The sequence below is a fragment of the Macaca thibetana genome, chromosome X (genome assembly GCF_024542745.1).
Source record: "Macaca thibetana thibetana isolate TM-01 chromosome X, ASM2454274v1, whole genome shotgun sequence".
NCBI lineage: Eukaryota > Metazoa > Chordata > Mammalia > Primates > Cercopithecidae > Macaca > Macaca thibetana.
Genome location: NC_065598.1, coordinates 67,794,162 through 67,816,461, shown reverse-complemented (window position 1 = coordinate 67,816,461; position 22,300 = coordinate 67,794,162). Strand labels below are relative to the sequence as shown.

Here is a 22,300-nt window from a genome sequence, read left to right as displayed (position 1 = left end):
TGCCCTATGTCCTAAGTCAGGCATCACCAGGTCAAGTGCCTTTCTGTAACACTCTTGCTTATCACTTGCTACACATAGTCTTTTTTAGACGTCTGTGAGCTTACCAACACTTCCACTGCCAGAATTCTGGGTGATTAACTTTAGGTGTTTTCATGAAATAATGGATAATTGACCCAACAAGGGACATTTCCACTCTCCAATTTCCAATGTGTAATAAGCAGAGCAAAGTGAGAAAGTAGATTCTTTCAACCCAAACCAGAATGAACAAAAATGGAAGTCTCATCTCTTTAATGATATATGCATGTCCTAGTTACATATAATTCCCTGAACTTGCCCTGTTCTTTCATTCTTCCATGATATTAAATATTGTGTTCTCTGCCCAGAACGCCTATTTCTTCATCAGTCTTTCCAACTGACCAATCCTTCACCTTTTCTCTCCAATACTCTGCCCCTTCTGACAAACTTAACAGTCATACTACTTACTGCTAAAAATTACAGGAGAAAAGTCTTATAATCATGTGGATTCTTAGTTGAGAACCTCAGTATGCTAGATAATTCTCTCATATGCCCTTAGCTCCCTCTTCTATTTGTTTAAGGAATTATAAGAAATTGTTTCCCTGTTTCATTCCTTCAGTGTTTTCCTATTTAGGATCAAGTACAAACTCAAGTATAGCACACAAAATCCTCTATGATTTGACTCTTGCCTGCCTCTCTAAACAGTTATTCACCAATATGTACACTTGAACTGCAACCCCAACACCTTGTTTCTTTTTTCTTTTTTTGAGATGGAGTTTCACTTTTGTTGCCCAGACTGGAGTACAATGGCGTCATCTCGGCTCCCTGCAACCTCCGCCTCCCAGGTTCAAGCGATTCTCCTGCCTCAGCCTCCCGAGTAGCTGGGATGACAGGCATGCGCCACCACGCCCGGCTAATTTTGTATTTTTAGTAGAGACGGGGTTTCTCCATGTTGGTCAGGCTGGTCTCAAACTCCCGACCTCAGGGGATCCCACCGCCTCGGCCTCCCAAAGTGCTGGGATTATAGGCATGAGTCACCGCACATGGCCTGTTTCTTAAACCTATCACGCAATTTCAGGCCTCTGTGCCTTTACATATTGCTGTTCTCTCTACCTAGAACATTTTCTCCTCCACATTCTTTGCCAAGTAAACACCATTGATCTTTCAGAATTCAGCTTAAGAAAACTCTCTTCTGGATGGGTGTGGTGGCTCATGCCTGTAATCCTAACACTTTGGGAGGCCAAGATAGGAGGATGGCTTGAGTCCTGGAGTTCCAGACCAGACTGGGCAACACAGCAAGATCCCCATCTCTATTTACAAAAAAGAAAAAGAAAAAAGAAAATCCTCTTCCAGAAAGCTTCCTCTAACCCCATTTTTTTTTTTTTTTTTGAAATGTGGTCTCACTATGTTGCCCAGGCTGGTCTTGCACTCCTGAGCTCAAGTGATCCACCCGCCTTGGCCTCCCAAGGTGCTAGGATTACAGGCGTGAGCCACCGCACCCCGCCCCACTCTAATTTAGATATACTGTCCTGTGATACTCTGTGCATGCTTATAGCAATAAAATTTAAGTACTATAATTTTTCTTTTCTGTTTCCCGAACTAAACTAAACTAATTTGGAACAGAAACCATATATAATTTGATATTTATAACATCTATCAGTGCCAGCACATATAAGTACTCAATGTTTAAAAATTGTCATTAAAAACTGTATTAGCTTGTTTATGAAGCCTTCCCTCTCAGTTAAGATATTCCTTGCTCTCGTCTGATGCACTCTGCACATACTTCTATTATAGCCCTTGTCAAGCTGCATTTTACTTATTTATTTTATTTATTTAGAGACAGGGTCTTGCTGTCACCCAGGATGTAGTGCAGGGGCGTGATCATAGCTCACTGCAGTCTTGAACTCCTGAGTTCAAGTGACCCTCCTGCCTTAGCCTCCCAAATAGCTAAGACTTCAGGCACTCACCACTACACCTAGCTAAGCTTTTGTTTGTAAGTGTTTTATACAGACAAGGAAGGTCTTGCTATGTGTGCCCAGGCTGGTCTCAAACTCCTGGCCTCAAGCAATCCTCCCACCTCCGCCTACCAAAGTGTTGAGATTACAGGCATGAGCCACCATGTCTGGTTCCAAGCTGCATTTTAATTGTCTCTTTCTGCCAACTGGATTGTGAATTACTTGAGGACAGTGACTGTCTCTCTTTTCAGTAGATTAAGCAGCTAGCACAGAGCCTGGCATATGTTATTCAATCAACTCATGTACTGAGCAAAACTCCATGCACCAAGGAAGCTCACCACGGTCCATAGCTACCCATTTCCCTAAGCTCCATCTAAGGGCCTGGGACATAGGTGAGTTTTCACATTCTAGGAAAAAGCAGTGATGGCTCAGAGCCCAAAGTAATATCCATTTGATTTTTATTCTCACTTCATTTTTCTGTGCCTTCCGAGATTTCAAAAGTAAGCATATATTACTTTTTCATCATTAAAGGCTAATAGCAATCTTTATACAACATACACACTAAAATATATGCTTGCTTTAAAAAAAAAAAAAAAAAAAAAAGACTGGCCAGGAGTGTGGCTCACACCTGTAATCCCAGCACTTTGGGAGGCTGAGGCAGATGGATCACCTGAGGTCAGGAGTTCGAGACGAGCCTGGCCAACATAGTGAAACCCCATTTCTACTAAAAATACAAAAATTAGCTGAGCGTGGTGGTAGGCACCTGTAATCCCAGCTACTCAGGAGGCTGAGGCAGGAAAATTGCTCGAACCTGGGAGATGGAGGTTGCAGTGAGCCAAGATCGCGCCACTGTACTCCAGCCTGGGCGACAAGAGTGAAACTCCATCTCAAAAAAATAAAAATAAAAAGACTAAGTCACTCAATTGATTCTGTGATCACTGCTCAAGGCTGCTTTATGCACATAAATTTTAATAATGCTGGCTAGGAGTGTTGGCTCATGCCTGTAATCCCAGCATTTTGCGAAGCCGAGATGGGAGGATTGCTTGAGCTCAGCCTGGGCAAAACAGCAAAACCCTGTCTCTACTAAAAAAAGAGCCTGGCGCAGTGGCGTGTGCCTGGTTCAGTGAACTATGATCACATCACAGCATCCAGCCTGGTTAGGAGAGCAAGATCCTGCCTCAAAAAAAATTTTTTTAATAATGCTAAGTAATGTCAGATGGATAGAAGATGGATGGATTCATGGAAAGAAAATAAAGAGAAATACCCACCATTATACTTAACACTGTTGGCCAGAATAAGGTTTACATCATCTAGAAAGCTCTCCCGACTCTGATACTTGTGCTTCGAGATATTCTGTGATGAAAAAAATCAGGCACTCAGATACACACAGTCACTTGATTACAAAAAGGCATTTAGATCAAATCAGTCACTCACCTTACGTATGGTCTCTAAATCCATTGGATTGACAATCACTTTGTAATAATCTGGAACAAATTTCTTATTAACTGGGTGATGAAATGGCCAAGACTAGTAAATAGAAAGCATAAGAAATTAAATGGAAATCACTCTTCATACCAGAATTTCACCACCTTTGTTGGGTTACAAATATTCCTATAAAAAGCTATGGACTCTTTCCCTAGAAAAACACATAATCATACAAAACTTCTGTATATAATGTAAGGGGTTCACAGATTCCTTTAAGGATTTCTATGCCATGATAGGGTAAAAACACTTGCTCTATAGTCATAATTAAAATTTCTTCTTCCCTAGTCCCATCCGGAAGTTTTATAGCATTACACACGTAGAACACATTCCTATAGTGCAAAAGGAAACTGTTGAGAATTCCTAGGGAGGATCACCATAACAATATAAAAACGAAATAAAAGACAACCAACGGTGTCTAATTATCAAAGTATCATTTGCTTAGAAGTACCTTTAAATCAAAAGCCTCACATTCGCTAGCACCCTCTCTCTATAGGGCTACTCAGGAGCATTCATATACTGAATGTCAGCAACAGGAAGCAAAAACCTCCCTACATCCAAAGATTCCTGGCCTCTTTGACTTCAATGATAATGTACTCTTTAAAAAAAAGATAATGTACCCATACAGCAAAAAGGTCAATATTTAAAATCACATACCAGTCACAACTGACATACCCACTTAGACTCTCCAAAATACACACACGTACACCCTATACATTTTTCCTTTCCCCTGCACGATCCTCACAATATTTAGCACAGAGACAGCTTACATCTGGAACTGCCATCATTTTCTGGGTGACTATGTTGTCCAGAATGAAAGAAAAGGCCACTTGGTCATCATCATCCAGCAAGGGGTTGATAGCTTTCTCTAAGCGAGCTAATTTGTCTTCTTTCTGAAATTAAAGCAAAGCCAAGACAGAAGTTTCCCTAAGGTGTGATCACCACAGAAAAATTAAGGATAATTTGCTGGGCGTGGTGGCTCATGCCTGTAATCCCAGCACTTTGGGAGGCTGAGGCGAGTGGATCACAAGGTCAAGAGATCGAGACCATCCTGGCTAACACGGTTAAACCCCATCTCTATTAAAAATACAAAAAAAACTAGCCAGGCATGTTGGCGGGCGCCTGTAGTCCCAGCTACTCGGGAGGCTGAGGCAGAAGAATGGCATGAATCTGGGAGGTGGAGCCTGCAGTGAGCCAAGATCGTACCACTGCACTCCAGGCTGGGTGACAGAGCGAGGCTCCATCTCAAAAAAAAAAAATTAAGGATAATTTAAGGTTCAGCTAGCTATCTATGACCCTTGCCCCAGAAAGTGTAACTTTGAATTGTCTACGGAATGACAAAAAGTCAAGATAAATGATATTCCAGGCTGGGCACAGTGGCTCACACCTGTAATCCCAGCAGTCTGGGAGGCCGAGCAGGTGGATCACATGAGGCCAGGAGCTTGAGACCAGCCTGGTCAACATGGCAAAACCCCATCTCTACTAAGAATTAAAAAAAAAAAAAATTGGCTGGGCGTGGTGGCACACGCCTGTGGTCCCAGCTACTCAGGAGGCCAAGGCACAAGAATCACTTGAACCCAGGAGGCGGAGGTTGCAGTGAGCCAAGATCATCCCACTGCACTCCAGCCCGGGTGACAGAACGAGACCCTGTCTCAAAAAAAAAAAAAAAACAGATATTCCAGTAAAACGGTCAAAATGGATACGTCAACAACTTCTTTAGGTACTCTACATTCTATTCTTCTGGTTCACCAAAATTTATACTTCCCTGAGTGTCAACATCATAGCTGCCACACACACAAAAAAAACATCTTTAGCAATTTAGGCTTTAAGATCATGCTCTCTGTTTTTGGTATAAAACTACTGCTGAACAACACTAAACATTATTACTGATTAGTGACTTTTGTATAATGGGACGTAACCCAATAAATTTATTTTAGACTCTAGTAGGAAAAAGTTCGTATTCCTATTGCTCCAAATCCTCATCAACACTTAGTATTGTCAGTCTTTTTAATTTTAGCCTTTCCAGTGGGTATGTAGTGACATCGTGGTTTAAATTTGCATCTCCTCAATGATCCGTCAAGTTGAGAATCTTTCCATGTTTACTGGCTAGCTATCCTCTTTTGTGAAATGTCTACTTCATACTTACACTTTTGTAGGTTTATAAAGTACCATTAAATGTTTTTGGTAAGAAGAGGGAATATAGATAATCATTTAAAAATTAAAACTTCTAGCACTTGCTGCTTAGTTGGTTAAAAATACAAAGAAAAAATTAAAATTCCTCCTTCCTAAAACATTGACTAGTCTCTCAGCTACAGTTGACTTCCTGGAAACTCACTTTCCTTTGCCCTTTCTAATGAGTTATGGGCCCAGTTTTTCCATCTACAAAAGGGACTGGCCTATGAGTTCTAAAGTCCCTTCCAGCCTTCACATATACTAAATATCTGCTACTCCCACATATATTTTTCCTTCTGTTAAATTTCCTACTTCCTAAACCCTGATATACCCCCCTCCTTCAAATTCCACTGCCTTTCTCTCACTCTGTCTTACCTCTTTGAGTTTTTCATCACAGAGATCCAGCATGGATTGAGAGATCTGAGTCAATGAGTGTTTTGGCCCTGTAGAGGAACAGTAAGAGATGAAACCATTAAAAATGGAAGGCAAAATCTGCCAACACTTCTTTATCCTCTTAATGCACTTGCTTAAGAACCTAATATGTGTCAGGCACCAGGCTAACTGATGGGTTAGACAAATATACCAGACTTATATCCATTTTTCAGTGCCTAAAACATAGCAGGTACACAATATGAATGAATAAACTAATTTTAACTCTTTCCTTAATTTGTGTATATCTACACACAGTAGTACTACTGCTGCCTTTAATACCTTGAACATAATACTATGGAAGGGGAGCAATTATTTAAGAATGCCTGAAGAGTGAGCAGGCGGCAGGGGCTGCGGATGGCGGGGGCTGCGGACGGTCGGGGCCCCAGGCCAGGGCGGCGGTGCCATCTTGTGCCCAGGGCCGGTGGGGAGGCCGGGGAGGGGACCCCGGGGGGCACAGGGGACTACGGGAATGGCCTGGAGTCTGAGGAACTGGAGCCTGAGGAGCTGCTGCTGGACCCCAAGCCAGAGCCCAAGCCCGAAGAGGAGCCGCCCCAGCCCAACACCCCCACTCCTGCGGGAGCTCTGGGCCCTGGGCCTGGTTCGGGAGCCCCTGGCAGCCAAGAGGAGGAGGAGGAGGAGCTGGGACTGGTCGAGGGTGACCCGGGGTACGGTGCCATTGAGGACCAGGAACTGGAAACTATCAAAACTCGAGTCAGGGAGATGGAAGAAGAAGCTGAGAAGCTAAAGGAGCTACAGAACAGAGGTAGAGAAGCAGATGAATACGAGTCCACCTCTAGGCAATGCTGGCCCAGTGATCATGTCATTGAAGAGAAGATGGAGGCTGATGCCCGTTCCATCTATGTTGGCAATGTGGACTATGGTGCAACAGCAGAAGAGCTGGAAGCTCACTTTCATGGCTGTGATTCAGTCAACCGTGTCACCATACTCTGTGACAAATTTAGTGGCCATCCCAAAGGGTTTGCATATACAGAGTTCTCAAAGAATCAGTGAGGACTTCCTTGGTCTCAGATGAGTCCCTATTTAGAGGAAGGCAAATCAAGGTGATCCCAAAAACGAACCAACAGACCAGGAATCAACACAACAGACCGGGGTTTCCCACGAGCCCGCTACGGCGCCCAGACCACCAACTATAACAGTTACCTCTCTCGATTCTACAGTGGTTTTAACAGCAGGCCCCAGGGTCGCGTCTACATGGGCCGGGCTAGAGCAACATCATGGTATTCCCCTTACTAAAAAAGTATTAGGAGAAGAGAGAAGAAAAAAAGAGGAAAGGAGGGGAAAAAAAAGAATAATAAAAAAAAAAAACAGAAGATGACCCTGATGGGAAAAAAAACATTTTTTTAAAAAAAGATATACTGCGGAAGGGGGGAAAATCCCATAACTAACAGCTGAGGAGGGACCTGCTTTGGGGAGTAGGGGAAGGCCCAGGGAGTAGGGCAGGAGGCTGCTTATTCACTCTGGGGATTCGCCATGGACACGTCTCAACTGCATAAGCTGCTCCCCATGTTTCCCTGCACCATTTCACCCCCTTGGGTGCTGCTCAAGGGTAGGTGAGTGTGGGTGGTAGGAGGTTTTGTTTTTTTTTTTTTTACCCAGGGCTCTGAAAGGACACCAAACTGTTCTGCTTGTTACCTTCCCTCCATCTTCTCCTCACCTTTCACAGTCCCGTCCTGCCTGCTCCTGTCCAGTCAAGTCTACCACCCACCCCAGCCCTCTTCTCCGGCTCCCTGCCCCTCCAGATTGCCTGGTGATCTATTTTGTTTCCTTTTGTGCTTCTTTTTCTGTTTTGAGTGTCTTTCTTTGCAGGTTTCTGTAGCCGGAAGATCTCCATTCAGCTCCCAGTGGTTCCAGTGTAAATTCCCCTTCCCCCTGGGGAAATGCACTACCTTGTTTTGGGAGGTTTAGGAGTGTTTTGTTTTTCAGTTTTTTTTTTTTTTTCCTTTGCCTTTTTTCCCTTTTATTTGGAGGGAATGAGAAGTGGGAACAGGGAGGTGAAAAGTGTATTTTGGTTTTTTTAGCTCATTTCCAGGGGTGGGAATTTTTTTAAAAATATGTGTCATGAATAAAGTTGTTTTTGAAAACTAAAAAAAAAAAAAAGAATGCCTAAAGAAACCAATGGGTAACTTGTAATTTTCCCACACTTAGCATATACAATTTGTGATTACAATTTTTGTTTGTAGAATTTATGGTTTGTAATGTTCTAATAACATTGGGTTAATCCAAAGCCTCTGTTAAAAAATAATCTCTGGGCTGGGCGCGGTGGCTCAGGCCTGTAATCCCAGCACTTTGGGAGGCCCAAGCAGGGCCTGAGGTTGAGAGCTCAAGGCCAGCCTGACCAACATAGAGAAACCCCGTCTCTACTAAAAATACAAAATTAGCCAGGTACGGTGGCGGGCGCCTGTAATCCCAGCTGCTCGGGAGGCTGAGGCAGGAGAATTGCTTGAACCCAGGAGGTGGAGGTTGCGTGAGCCAAGATTGTGCCATTGCACTCCAGCCTGGGCAACAACAGTGAAACTCCGCCTCAAAAAAAAAAAAAAAAAAAAATACACGAATCTCCACACTGACCCCTATCAGAAGCTTCAGAAAATCCTTGAACTATCTGACCTATCTCCTACACTCCCTGCTTATGAATGCCCTAATTTAAGCTCATCATAAAGAAGCTAAAATATTTTCATTTAGCTAGTAACTCCAATTACTTCTTTTACATATCCTTTGCTAGATTGTATTCCTCTGTCTATCCTTTTGTTAGTGCTCCCCAGAGCCTAAATGTCAGTTCTCTTCTCACTTACTATTTAATTTAATTCAGCATTCACTTGTTTATTCATTTAATAAATGTTTAATGACTATGTACAATGTGTTCAATGATGCGAATATAAGGAAAAATAAGACAGACTTCCTGCCTATGAGACTTACTGGTTTAGGCCAGGCACAGTGGCTCATGCCTGTAATCCCAACACTCTGTGAGACTGAGCAGGAGGATTGTTTCAGCCTAGGAGTTTGAGACCAGCCTGGGCAACATAGCAAGACCTCACCTCTACAAAAAAAAAAAAAATCAAAAATTAGCTGGCCGTGATGGCATGTACCTGTAGTCCCAGCTACTCGGTAGGCTGAGAAAGGAGGATTGCTTCAGCCCAGGAGGTCAAGGCTGCAGTAAGCCAAGGCTGTGCCACCGCACTGCAGCCTAGGTGACAGAGTGAGATCCCATCTCAAAAAATAGAACAAAAAAATAAAATAAAGATAGTTGCTGGTCTAGTCAAAGAAATGACTTGAAAATAAATTATTGCAAGACAGAGAATAAATGCTTTAAGTATTTATGGATGAAATGATACAAAAGCTGAAAATATATACTAGATTGACCATATGCTAACAAAGTGTTGAACTGAGTGAATAGCACTGAAGTTTATTTCCTCTTTTACTTCTGAATGTGTCTACCAATTTCCGTAATAATTTTTAAAAAAATAGAGTATTCGTATAAATAGAGAAATATATTGGTTGCCATAAATTATGGAGGAGCTACATATGAGATACAGATGCTCCTTGACTTATGATAGGGTTACATCCCAATAAACACATAATCAGTGGAAAACATCATAAATGCATTTACTGCAGACAGCACAACACAGTATGCTATAAGCTGTTTTACAACAATTGAATCTGCTTACTGGGGCCGGGGGTGGTGGCTCACACCTACAATCCCAGCACTTTGGGATGCTGAGGTGGACAGATCGCTTGAGCCCAGGAGTTCGAATGTGATGAAACCCTATCTCTACAAGAAAAAAAAAATACAAAAATTAGCTGGGCGCACTGTAGCACACCTGTGGTCCCAGCTACTTGGGAGGCTGAGGTGGGAGAATCATCGAGCCTAAGGATATTGAGACTGCATTATGCTGTGATTATGCCACTGTACTCCAGCCTGGGCAACAGAGTGAGACCGTCTCAAAAAATAAATAAATAAATAAATTTCTTACAATTATGGAGGCTGAGCAGTCCAGGGTCAAGGGGCCTCAATTAGTAAGAGTCTTTTTGCTAATGGAAACTCTGCAGAATACCAAAGTGGCTCAGGGAATCCCGCGGTGCTTGCTCAGGTCCCTTTTCGTCTTCTTATGAAGCCACTAGTTCCACTCCCATATTAACCCATTAATCTATTAATCCATTCATGAGGACAGGGTCCTCCAGATCCAGTCACCTCTTGAAAACCCCACCTCTCAATACTGCCACATTTGGGCATTAAGTTTCAATATGAATTTTGTTTTATTTATTTATTTATTTATTTGAGACAGGGTCTCGCTCTGTCGCTCAGGTTGGAGTGTTGGCCAGGCTGGTCTTGAACTCCTGACTCCAAGCAATCTGCCCTCCTCAGCTTCCCAAAGTGCTGGGATTACAGGCGTGAGCCACTGTGCCCAGCCTGTCTCTAAGAGTTTCACTCTGGTTCAGCAACTGCCTAAGTTGCACTGCTGTTCTGAAAGCAGTCACTTTAAGCAGAGGTGTTGGACACTGGATGATACCTAGAGGAAGCTGGGAAAATGAGTTGCACAGGCAGTAATTGTTGTACGAATTCAGAGGGGAAATAAATTTATCCAGATCAGGAAAGTCAAAGAAGGCTATTCTCGAGGAAGGTGGTGATGACTGTGCCCCTTTTGTATCGACCTTGTGTGTTTCATCCTTATGCCTATTCCTGGATGGAAAAAGAACGGGCTGATGGTCAGTGAATACCCTGGGGTGGTTTCCCACCAGAGTTAAATTATGCTCTGGACTTATTTTAGCTGTGGAACCTGTGCTAAAGACGACTTCTAGGTGGGAGGCCTCACCACTCAGAATTGGCTCTGTGTGGGCAGAGAGCAACCCCTAGTGGGCTTGTGGAAAGCACACTCTGAAAGCCACTTTTTTTCTTTTTTTTTTTTTCTGAGACAGGGTCTCCATCTGTCACCCAGGCTGGAGTCCAGTGGTGTGATCATAGCTCACTGCAGCCTCGATCTCCCAGGCTCAAGGAATCCTCTCACCTCAGCATCCCAAGTAGCTGGGACTACAGGTACATGCCACCAAGCTTGGCTAATTTTTTTTATTTTTAGTAAGACGAAGTCTATGTTGCCCAGGCTGGCCTCAAACTTCTGAGCTCAAGCAACCTTCCCCCCTCAGCCTCCCAAAATGCTGGGATTACAGGCATGAGCCACCACGCCCAGCTCACTTTTCTTTATTCTGACCAAAATGAGGTGTTGTGTTTATTTTGTTTTTGCCTATGATATGGGCCTAATATGGACCTTAGCTAATGAGACAACAGGATGGGGGATGTATCTATTTCCCCAAATCCTTAAAGTGAGAAATAAATTCATTCTCAATTTTTTTTCTGTAACCAAATATGTATGATTATTTAATGCCCTTTCCTCTGTGCTCTGACACTTAAAGAAGATACTGCTATAAGAATTAGGTCTGAAATTAGGGCAGTAATTAAGAACCTACAGAAAGTGGAGTACTTCGGGACCTAAATTGAGGGCAAGGCGTTGATGGGGTATTAATATGAGGGTATAAATATAGGAACTCATAATAAACAAGCTTCTTGGAGAGCATCTCTGCCATATCATTTACTCGGAAATACTGATTCATGAAGAAATGGATGAGTGTGGTGGCATTAAGACCTGTAGTTTTACTCACATAAGGTTGAAGGGGATGAGACCCCTGGTTTATCTAGCATTGTAACCATATTACAGAATTTTTGCCTTCTCCAGCAGAATACTAGAATTATTAAGAAGACATAGTAGCTTCTATCACTTAATGAGTACTGTCTATGTGAGAAGGACTAATAAGTACTATGCATGCCTTCTTTCATTTAACCCTGAGGTTAAAAATTTTCTCTGGCCAGGAGCTGTGGCTCACGCCTGTAATCCCAGCACTTTGAGAGGCAGAGGAGGGTGGATCACTTGAGGCCAGGAGTTCAAGACCAGCCTGGTCAGTATGGTGAAACCTTGTCTCTACTAAAAACGCAAAAATTAGCTGGGCGTGGTGGCGCACGCCTGTAATCCCGGCTACTCGGGAGGCTGAGGCACAAAAATCGTTTGAACCCAGGAGGCAGACGTTGCAGTGAGCTGAGATGCACCACTGCACACTCCAGCCTGGGTGACAGAGCAAGACTCTACCAAAAAAAAAAAAAAAAAAAAAAAAACAAACGACAAGTTCACAAAGATTAGAGGGAGAAATGGGTTTTGCCTCCTGACCTCAGAGACTAGACTCTTAACCATTCCTCTTTTTCTTTCTTTTTTTTCTTTTTTGAGACAAGAGTCTTGCTCTGTTGTCCAGGCTGGAATGCAATGGCATGACCCTGGCTCAATGCAACCTCTGCCTCCTGGGCTCAAGCAATTCTCCTGCCTCAGCCTCCTGAGTAGCTGGAATTACAGATGTGTGCCACCACGTCTGGCTAATTTTTGTATTTTTAGTAGAGATGGGGTTTTGCCATGTTGGCCAGGCTGGCCTCGAACTCCTGACCGCAGGTGATCTACTCACCTCGGCCTCCTAAAGTGCTGGGAATACAGGCGTGAGCCACCGCACCCAGTCCTCTTAACCATTTCTCTAGCTGAGTGTGACTTTGTCTGCCTTTCTCTCCAGTTTTGTGATGTCTCTGTTTTTCAGGAATGGAGGTTCCTCTGCTGCTCTATAGCCAGAGACCCAAAGTGAGAGCCATGTTTCTTGATTCAACCCTGGAAACCTTCTATGATAATTTTTTAAAAATGACTAACCATTTATTGAGCACCCATAATATTTTAGCACCTTTGATACAGTAGATCCAGACCTTATGACAACAGTGTAACACAAATACCTACGTGTATGAATGGTTTTTAATCTTTTTGAGCTCACCAAAAGATTAAAAAGCCTTTTGTGAGATACTGGTGACAGCTCTGGATCTTCTTTCCAGAAAAATTCAGTTATGCACATATACATAGTATTGTACACAACTTCAGAAGAGGCTTCTAGGACCTACTGAAGCCCATCCTCTAGTAGTCCACAGACTCCAGGGTAAGAACTCTTGACTTATACAACCCTTTGCAGCTGACTCTTTTATAGCATTAAGGGTATAGAGAGTGTAGGGGGCATCTTATCCTCCTCATCTTCTCCTCAGAGAGAAATGTTTAGAATAGCTCCCTACATTAACCAAGTATCTCTGAATATTCTTTCTTTCTCTCTTGTACATAGGACTACAAGGGAAGAATGCAGACAATCACATGTGTGGTTGTAGGAGATGAGGCTATAGGTAAAACCTGCCTCCTCATCAGTTACACAACAAACGCCTTTCCTGAGGAGTATATCCCCACTGTCTTTGACAACTATAGCATCCAGACATCTGTGGATGGGCAAATCGTCAGCCTGAACACGTGGGACACTGCTGGCCAAGAGGAGTATGACTGACTGCGAACACTCTCCTAACCCCAGACCAGTATCTTTGTTCTTTGTTTTTCCGTTGGCAACTTAGAATTTCCAATTTATGGGACTTAGTTATCTATGAGTGTGGGGAAGAGAAGATGGAATAAATTATGACTATGATTTCTAGGATGTACAACTAGATGGGCAATCAGATAATAAGTTGCCAGTAGGGCAATGAAAAACGGACATGTCTGGCAGACAACTGGAAGCACAGGTATGGAGCCCTGAAGAGAGGTATGGGGCTGGAGATAGTGATGTTAACAGACATATGATGGCTGAAGTAATGAGAATGAAAAGGCAAGGAAATCATTTGAGAAAGTGTTTCTGGAAAAGGGAGAAGAGAGTATCAAGGAGGAAAAAGTGGTCAATAGTGGCAAATGCACAAAAGTTCAAGAATGATATTTCTAATTATATGCAAAAATTTTCGGCATCATTAGTCAATAGGGAAATGCAAATCAAAATTACAATGAAATACCACTTCACACCCACTAGGATGGTTAGAAGCAAAAAGATGGACAATAACAAGGGTTGACAAGGATGTGAAGAAACTGGAACCCTCATACACCGCTGGTGGGATTACAAAATGGTGCAGTTGCTCTGGGAAACAGTTTGGAGGTTCCACAAAAAGTTAGTTAAACATATGAGTTACCATGTGGACTCGGCAATTCGGCTCCTAGGTACAGACTGAGTATTCCTTATCTGAAATGCTTGGGACCACAGGTGTTTCAGATTTCAGGTTTTTTAAGAATCCGAAATATTTTGGAATATCTGCAAATATGTGAACATCCCTAATCCGAAAATCAGAAATCCAAATGTTCCAGTGAGCATTTCCTTAGAGCATCAAGCAGGCATTCAAAAAGTTTAAAATTTTGGAGCATTTCAAGTTTTTGGATTTGGGATGCTCAATCTTTATATACCCAAGAGAAATAAAAACAAGTGTCCCTTTCTTACTTGCCCAAGAAATAAAAAAAATTAAAATTAAAAAAAGCAAATGTTGGCCGGGCGCGGTGGTTCACGCCTGTAATCCCAGCACTTTGGGAGGCCGAAGCGGGTGGATCACGAGGCCTGGAGATCAAGACCAACAGTGAAACCCTGTCTCTACTAAAAATACAAAAAATCAGCCAGCCATAGTGGCACGCGCCTATAGTCCTCGCTATTTGGCAGGCTGAGGCAGGAGAATCACTTGAACCCAGGAGGCGGAGGATGCAGTGAGCAGAGATCGTGCCACTGCACTCCAGCCTGGGTGACACAGGAAGACTCTGTCTCCAAAAAAAAAAAAAAAAAGCAAATGTCCACACAAAAGTTTGTACAAGAATGTTCACAAAATGTTCACAGATGCATTATTTGCATCAGCCAAAATTACAATCTAAATGTCCATCAATTGACAAACAAAATGTGGGGCATCCATACAATGGAGTATTACATGATAAAAAAAAAAAAAAATGAGGTTGGGCACAATGGCTCATGCTTGTAATCCCAGCACTTTGGGAGGCCAAGTCAGGAAGATTGCTTGAGCCCAGGAGTTTGAGGCCAGTCTGGGTAACATAGTGAGACTCTGTTTCTACAAAATAAAAAATTAGCTAGGCATGGTGGCATGCACATGTGGTTCCAGCTACTTGAGATGCTAAGATGGGAGGATTCCTTGAGCCTGGGAGGGTGAGGCTGCAGTGAGCTGTGACTGCGCCACTGCACTCCAGCCTGGACAACACAGTGAGACCCTGTCTCAAAAAAAACAGGAATGAAGTACTGATACATGTTTTTTTTTTTTTTTGAGACGGAGTCTCGCTCTGTCGCCCAGGCTGGAGTGCAGTGGCCGGATCTCAGCTCACTGCAAGCTCCGCCTCCCAGGTTTATGCCATTCTCCTGCCTCAGCCTCCCGAGTAGCTGGGACTACAGGCGCCCGCCACCTCGCCCGGCTAGTTTTTTGTATTTTTTAGTAGAGATGGGGTTTCACCGTGCTAGCCAGGATGGTCTCGATCTCCTGACCTCGTGATCCGCCCGTCTCGGCCTCCCAAAGTGCTGGGATTACAGGCGTGAGCCACCGCGCCCGGCCCGATACATGTTACAATATGGATGACATGTTAAAACTGATCACTTTAGCCAACCAGGCGTGGTGGCTGATGCCTGATTTAATCCCAGCACTTTGAGAGGCCGAGGCAGGCAGATCACTTGAGGTTGGGAGTTCAAGATCAGCCTGACCAACATGGAGAAACCCCATCTCTACTAAAAATACAAAATTAGCCAGGAGTGGTGGCGCATGCCTATAATCCCAGGTATTTGCAAGGCTAAGGCAAGAGAATCGCCTGAATCCAGGAGGCAGAGGTTGCAGTGAGCCGAGATCGCGCTATTGCACTCCAGCCTGGGCAACAAAAGCAAAACATCATCTCAAACAAACAAAAAAAACTGACCACTTTAAATGGATAAATTGCATAGTATGTGAATTATATTTCAATAAAGGTGTTTAAATAAAAGGTTATTTCTGAAATGTGGCCAGTGGATCCAGCAATTAGGATGTAGCTGGTACTTCAGCAGAAGACAAGTGCAGGGTTGTGAGGCGTAAACAGTAAGTGAAAAAGTGGAGAAGGGTATATGGAGCATGGTGGTTAAGAGTACAGGCTCTGACATTAGATATAACTGGATTAACATCTCTACTCTGTCATTTTTTTTTTTTTTGAGACAGAGTCTTACTCTCTCACACAGGCTGGAGTGCCGTGGTGCGATCTTGGTTCACTGCAACCTCCACCTCCCAGATTCAAGTGATTCTCATGCCTAAGTCTAGTGGTGGCTCTTGCCTGTAATCCCAGCACTTCGGAAGGCCAAGGTCAGTGAATCACTTGAGGCCAGGAGTTCAAGACCAGCCTGGTCAACATAGTGAAACCCTGTCTCTACTAAAAATAGAAAAATTAGCCGGGCATGGTGGGGCACAGCTGTAGTTCCAGCTACTCAGGAGGCTGAGGCAGGAGAATCGCTTGAACCCCAGAGGGGGAGGAAGTTGCAGTGAGCCAAGATCATACCACCACACTCCTCCAGCCTGGGTGACAGAGACTATCAAAAGAGAAAATCAGCTGGACGCGGTGGCTCACGCCTGTAATCCCAGTACTTTGGGATGCCGAGGAGGGCAGATCACCTGAAGTCAGGAGTTCGAGACCAGCTTGGCCAACATGGCAAAACTTCATCTCCACTAAAAATAAAAAAATTAGCCCAGCATGGTAGCGCATGCCTGTAATCCCAGCTACTCAGGAGGCTGACGCAGGAGAATCACTTCAACACAGGAGGCAGAGACTGCAGTGAACCAAGGTCGCATCACTGCACTCCAGCCTGGGCGACACAGCGAGACTCCAACTCCAAAAAAAGAAAATCACAAATGTAGGTTAGAAGTGCCCCTAAAGGTAAAGTAATCTTCCTCCTTTTTTTTCTTTTTTTTTTTTTTTTTTTTTGAGACGGAGTCTCGCTCTGTCACCCAGGCTGGAGTGCAGTGGCCGGATCTCAGCTCACTGCAAGCTCCGCCTCCCGGGTTCACGCCATTCTCCTGCCTCAGCCTCCCGAGTAGCTGGGACTACAGGCGCCTGCCACCTCACCCGGCTAAGTTTTTGTATTTTTAGTAGAGACGGGGTTTCACTGTGTTAGCCAGGATGGTCTCGATCTCCTGACCTCGTGATCCGCCCGTCTCGGCCTCCCAAAGTGCTGGGATTACAGGCTTGAGCCACCGCGCCCGGCCTTTTTTCTTTTTTTTTAATACATGTGCAGGATGTGCAGATTTGTTACATAGGTAAACGTGTGCCATGGTGGTTTGCTGCACACATCAACCCATCACCTCATCATTAAAAAAACATTTTTTAAAGCTATTTAAACACTATAGGCCTGCATGTTCATCTGGAAAATGAGGGTTATAACAGTACCCATTTTAAAGATTTCTTAAGGTGAAATAAAGAAAATCATGGGCCGGGTGCGGTGGTTCATGCCTGTAATCCTAGCACTTTGGGAGGCTGAGGGCAGATCACGGGGTCAGGAGTTCAAGACCAGCCTGGCCAACATGGAGAAACCCCGTCTCTACTAAAAATACAAAAATTAGCCACGTGTGGTGGTGGGCGCCTGTGATCCCTGCCACTCGGGAGGCTGAGGCAGGAGAACCGCTGGAACTCAGGAGGCGAAGGTTGCAGTGAGCTGAGATGGCGCCACTGCACTCCAGCCTGGGCGACAGAGCAAGACTCCATCTCAAAAGAAATAAAATAAAAAGAGGTAATATAAGTTGGCCCAGAAATATAGGAAAGAAAGGCATCCCAGAGAGAGAGCAAAGACTGCAAAGTCATGAAGAAATGACAGGGGATATTTTGTGAAATATAATGCTGAGTGTGGCAGGGGTTGATAGTGGGTATGGGAGCCAGTCATTGGAGATGGAAAGTAGATAAATGGGTTGGGCCTGCTTCTGAAAGGTTTTAAAATTCACATAGTACTATCCCATGTTTACAGATGAGAAAACTGAGGAGGGTATGAGAAGTTAAATAACTTGTCTATGGTAACTCAATTAGTAAGTGCCAGAGCCATGATTTACACTCTATCTGTACTCTGAATCCCTACATTTATATATGTGAATCTGTGCTCAAGGACGCAAACGGAAACCAGAAAACCTTATCCTTTACATGCAGAAGCTATACTGTTTCCTCTTTTTAAGACATAGCAACAGGCCAGGTGCAGTGGCTCATGCCTGTAAACCCAGCACTTTGGGAGGCCGAGGTGGTCAGATCAGTTGAGCTCAAGAGTTTGAGACCAACCTGAGCAACATGGCGAAACCCCGTCTCTACCAAAAAAATACAAAAATTAGCATGGCATGGTGGCAACCACCTGTAGTCCCAGCTACTCGGGAGGCTACTGGGCAACAGGAGTGAAACCCTGTCTCATAAGGGGAAAAAAAAAGACAAACAGATTTCTTCCCCTTTGTCTTCTCAGTTTTTGAGCAAAGTGAACATATAACGGCGCCTCTAACAAATTTGTAGACCAAATAGAAGATTCAGACACAGCAAACATGGTCCCAAGTGCATACCCTACACAGGTTCCATCCACACTGAATGTCCCTCTTTTCTACTAACCTAGGACCACCTCTTCCACTACTTTCCATGGAACTGTTTCATTGCAACGGACAGACTCCAAATTCTCCAGAGGATGTAAGAATTAAACAGTGGGAATAAAAAGAAGTGACATTAGGCTGGGCACAGTGGCTCATGCCTGTAATCCTGGGAGGCTGAGGTGGGTGGATCATGAAGTCAGGAGTTAGAGACAAGCCTGACCAACATGGTGAAACCCTGTCTCTACTAAAAATACAAAAATTAGCCGGGCATGGTGGCGCGTGCCTGTAATCCCAGCTACTTGGGAGGCTGAGGCAGGAGAATCACTTGAACCGAGAGGCGGAGGTTGCAGTGAGCCAAGATTGTGCCACTGCACTCCAGCCTGGGCAACAGAGAGAGACTCCAACACCCACTCCCCGCAAAAAAAGAAGTGATATTTATTAAATGACTGAAAATGTGCATTACCTGATTTTCATACCCACAAATGAATGCACAAATACACTGTAGTCCTCTCAGTCCAATCTAGTCTGAATTTAGGCCCAGTAAGGAATAAATAAAGATCTGAACAGTGACCTTTGCAATCACAGAACATTTGATTCTTACCATTGTAGGTTGCACTATTTTTCACAATTAGTTCCAGATGCTCTCTGAACTCTTCCCGAGATGGGTAGAGGCGTTTACGCACATTTTCGCGGAGAGTTTGTAGGTCCATTGGCCGAGTGATGATTTTGTAGTAGTCCTTTACAACCTTTGCATTGACTGGAGTGTGGAAAGGGTATGTCTGCAAACAAGGGCCGGAACCATACATCAGCAAAGAACATTTGCCAGAGCCAATTCCTGAAGATTCTCACATCTTACCTATCTACCTGGCTATCAACTCTGAAAGGAATCTTTCTAGGTGGAGCAGGTCTGTTTCCTCTACTGAACTGCTTAAACAAACAAAAAAACTAAATCCCCAAAAATTAGGCATTCCAGTTACCTAAATCTATAGATTACTGCCCTCTACTGGAAATCACAGACAGAACAAAGGGCTTTGACACCCCTACTATAGATATCCAACGTAATGAACTCACATTCGGAAGATCTCTCATGTCATTGATGATAGACTCCAAGATGGATGACAGCGTCACCATAGGATCTGTGCGGCGCCGGTGGATGGACTTATGAGGTCTCTAAGAAGAAACATGAAATCAGAATGCTTCCTCAGACCAAAAAAAATCCACATTCTGTCCAGGCACAGTAGCTCATGCCTGTAATCCCAGCACTTTGGGAGGCCGAGGTGGACGGACCACTTGAGGCCAGGTGTTCAACACCAGCCTGAATAACATGGCGAAGCCCCATCTCTACTAAAAATACAAAAATTAGCTGGGTGTGGTGGCACATGCCTGTAATCCAAACTACTCAGGAGGCTAAGGTGGGAGGATCACTTGAACCTGGGAGGCAGAGGTTGCAGTGAGCCAATATCACACCACTGCACTCCAGCCTGGGTAACAGAGCGAGACTCTATCTCAAAAAAAAAAAAAAAAAAGAAAAAATCCGCCAAGCACGGTGGCTCACACCTGTAATCCCAGCACTTTGGGAGGCCAAGGCGAGTAGACTGTGTATCAGCTGGGCATGGTAGCTCATGCCTATAATCTCAGCACTTTGCGAGGTGGAGGCGGGCAGATCACCTCAGATTACCTGCGGTCAGGAGTTCAAGATCAGCCTGGTCAATACGGCAAAACCCCATCTCTACTAAAAGTATGAAAATTAGGTGGTGTGTGCCTGTAATCCCAACTACTTGGGAGGCTGAGGCAGGAGAATTGCTTGAACCTGGAAGGTGGAGGTTCCAGTGAGCCGAGATCGTGCCACTGGACTCCAGCCTGGGCAACAGAGTGAGATTCCGTCTCAAAAAAAAAATCCACATTCTCTAACTAGACAAACATATTTTAGAAATCTTATAATGAACAGTACACATAATTCTCAGGGAAAGGCAAATGGAGAATCTAAGGCTGTCAGAGCCATGGCATATACGGTTAGGGGAATCAATGAGAACCCACCTAATCAGAAGGAAGCAATGCACATACTCACATTCAAATAGTCACAATGAACAGTGGTTCCAACTCTCCGTTTCTTCTTTGGAGGAAGCTGCTGTTTAGGAAATTTGAGAACCAGAGATTTTCTGCGAACCTCATCCGCACTGTAATCAAAACACTTTAGTAAGATACAGCCCCTATTTCTAGTTCCCAGGGAAAAAAAACCAACTGTAATAAAAAAAAGTCCAAGGTACCTAAGCATGAGCTTAGGGAGGAAAAAGCCAAACCAAAGGCCAGACATCCACCTTCAGATCAGGCAAGCCCTCATAGGCTCTCCAAGTTAATAAATAACTAGGCAAGTCACAACTTTACCTCAGTTTCCTATTGGGAAGATAAGGAAACCAGGCTAAAGAATTTTAAGAATCCTTCCAGTTCCAACATTCTATCTTTTTCTTTGAGACGTAGTTTCACTCGTCTCCCAGGCTGGAGTACAATAGCGCAATGTCAGCTCACTGCAACCTCCACCTCCCAGGCTCAAGTGATTCTCCTGTCTCAGCCTCCCAAGTAGCTGGGATTACAGGAGCCCACCACCATGCACAGCTAATTTTTGTATTTTTAGTAGAGGCAGGGTTTCGCCATGTTGGTCAGGCGAGTCTCGAACTCCTGACCTCAGGTGATCCACCCGCCTTGGCAAACCAAAGTGCTGGGATTACAGGTGTGAGCCATCGTGCCCAGCCCCAGCATTCTATCTTAAAAGGCTAGGAAACCTAACTCATTCAGAATGGAAACAAGAAATTTAAAACTGGTTTGAAAAAAGAAAACAAACTAGTTTGGGCTTCCCTCAATCATTAAAGCTCATTCACCTTCTTCTCTTCCACTTTAAGGGACCATGGTATCACATTTTCTTCTTCTTCATTTTTTAAATTTAAAAACTGCTTTTTCAGTAATAGAGACAGGATCTCACTATATTGCCTAGGCTGGTCTCGAACTCCTGAGCTCAAGTGATCCTCCCACCTCAGCCTCCCAAAACGCTGGGATCATAGGCATGAGCCACCACGTCTGGCCCATCTTCCTCTTCTAATGTGCTTCAAAAAACAATGACTATTACAAATATTAATAATTAAATCAACAAGGATGGAGGCTGGGTGTGGTGGCTCACGTCTATAATTTCAGCACTTTGGAAGGCCAAGGCAGGCAGATTGCCTGAGCTCAGGAGTTCAAGACCAGCGTGACCAACATGGCGAAACCCCATCTCTACTAAAAATACAAAAATTAGCCAGGCGTGATAGAACGCATCTGTAGTCCCAGCTACTTGGGAGGCTAAGGCAGGAGAATCACTTAAACCCAGGAGGCAGAGGTTGCAGTCAACTGAGATCGCACCACTTCACTCCAGCCTGGGCAACAGAGCGAGATTCCATCTCAAAAAATAAAATAACAAGGATGGGAAAAGGAACCCCAAACTAAACACAAACAGAAATAAATGACTCTAACTGTATCAAATTGATTTCTTAAATTACACACAAAAAAAGAAGTGATTCAAATATGTTTGGAATACCCTAACTATACCTCAGCGGCATGTAGTCCAAGAAAAATAAACTATGAAAAACATCTTGAATCTACTTTATGGGTTTGTTGGTGGTAGTGGTATTATTATAGTAATTCTGAAACTATTTTGTACCTATCATAGGATAGAGTAAATTTCTCAATATATTGATTTCTAAGTAAACATATAGAG

General features: G+C 43.8%; 1 protein-coding gene and 1 pseudogene across 5 annotated transcripts in view; one reads left to right on the top strand and one right to left on the bottom strand.

Annotated features, from left to right (window-relative positions):
• The window catches only part of TAF1 (TATA-box binding protein associated factor 1), a 99,051-nt gene that overhangs the window by 38,738 nt on the left and 38,013 nt on the right, over positions 1–22,300 (bottom strand). For all 5 annotated transcript variants that reach the window (XM_050776282.1, XM_050776286.1, XM_050776283.1 and 2 more), the window contains exons 26-32: positions 20,621–20,729; positions 19,624–19,722; positions 19,154–19,331; positions 6,000–6,067; positions 4,223–4,345; positions 3,405–3,497; positions 3,239–3,323 (exon numbers count right to left, since the gene is read on the bottom strand). In XM_050776282.1, coding sequence (XP_050632239.1) covers positions 3,239–3,323; positions 3,405–3,497; positions 4,223–4,345; positions 6,000–6,067; positions 19,154–19,331; positions 19,624–19,722; positions 20,621–20,729 — 755 coding nt within the window. The remainder of the gene's footprint in view (positions 1–3,238; positions 3,324–3,404; positions 3,498–4,222; positions 4,346–5,999; positions 6,068–19,153; positions 19,332–19,623; positions 19,723–20,620; positions 20,730–22,300) is intronic.
• On the top strand, positions 6,411–7,367 carry LOC126946765 (polyadenylate-binding protein 2-like; annotated as a pseudogene).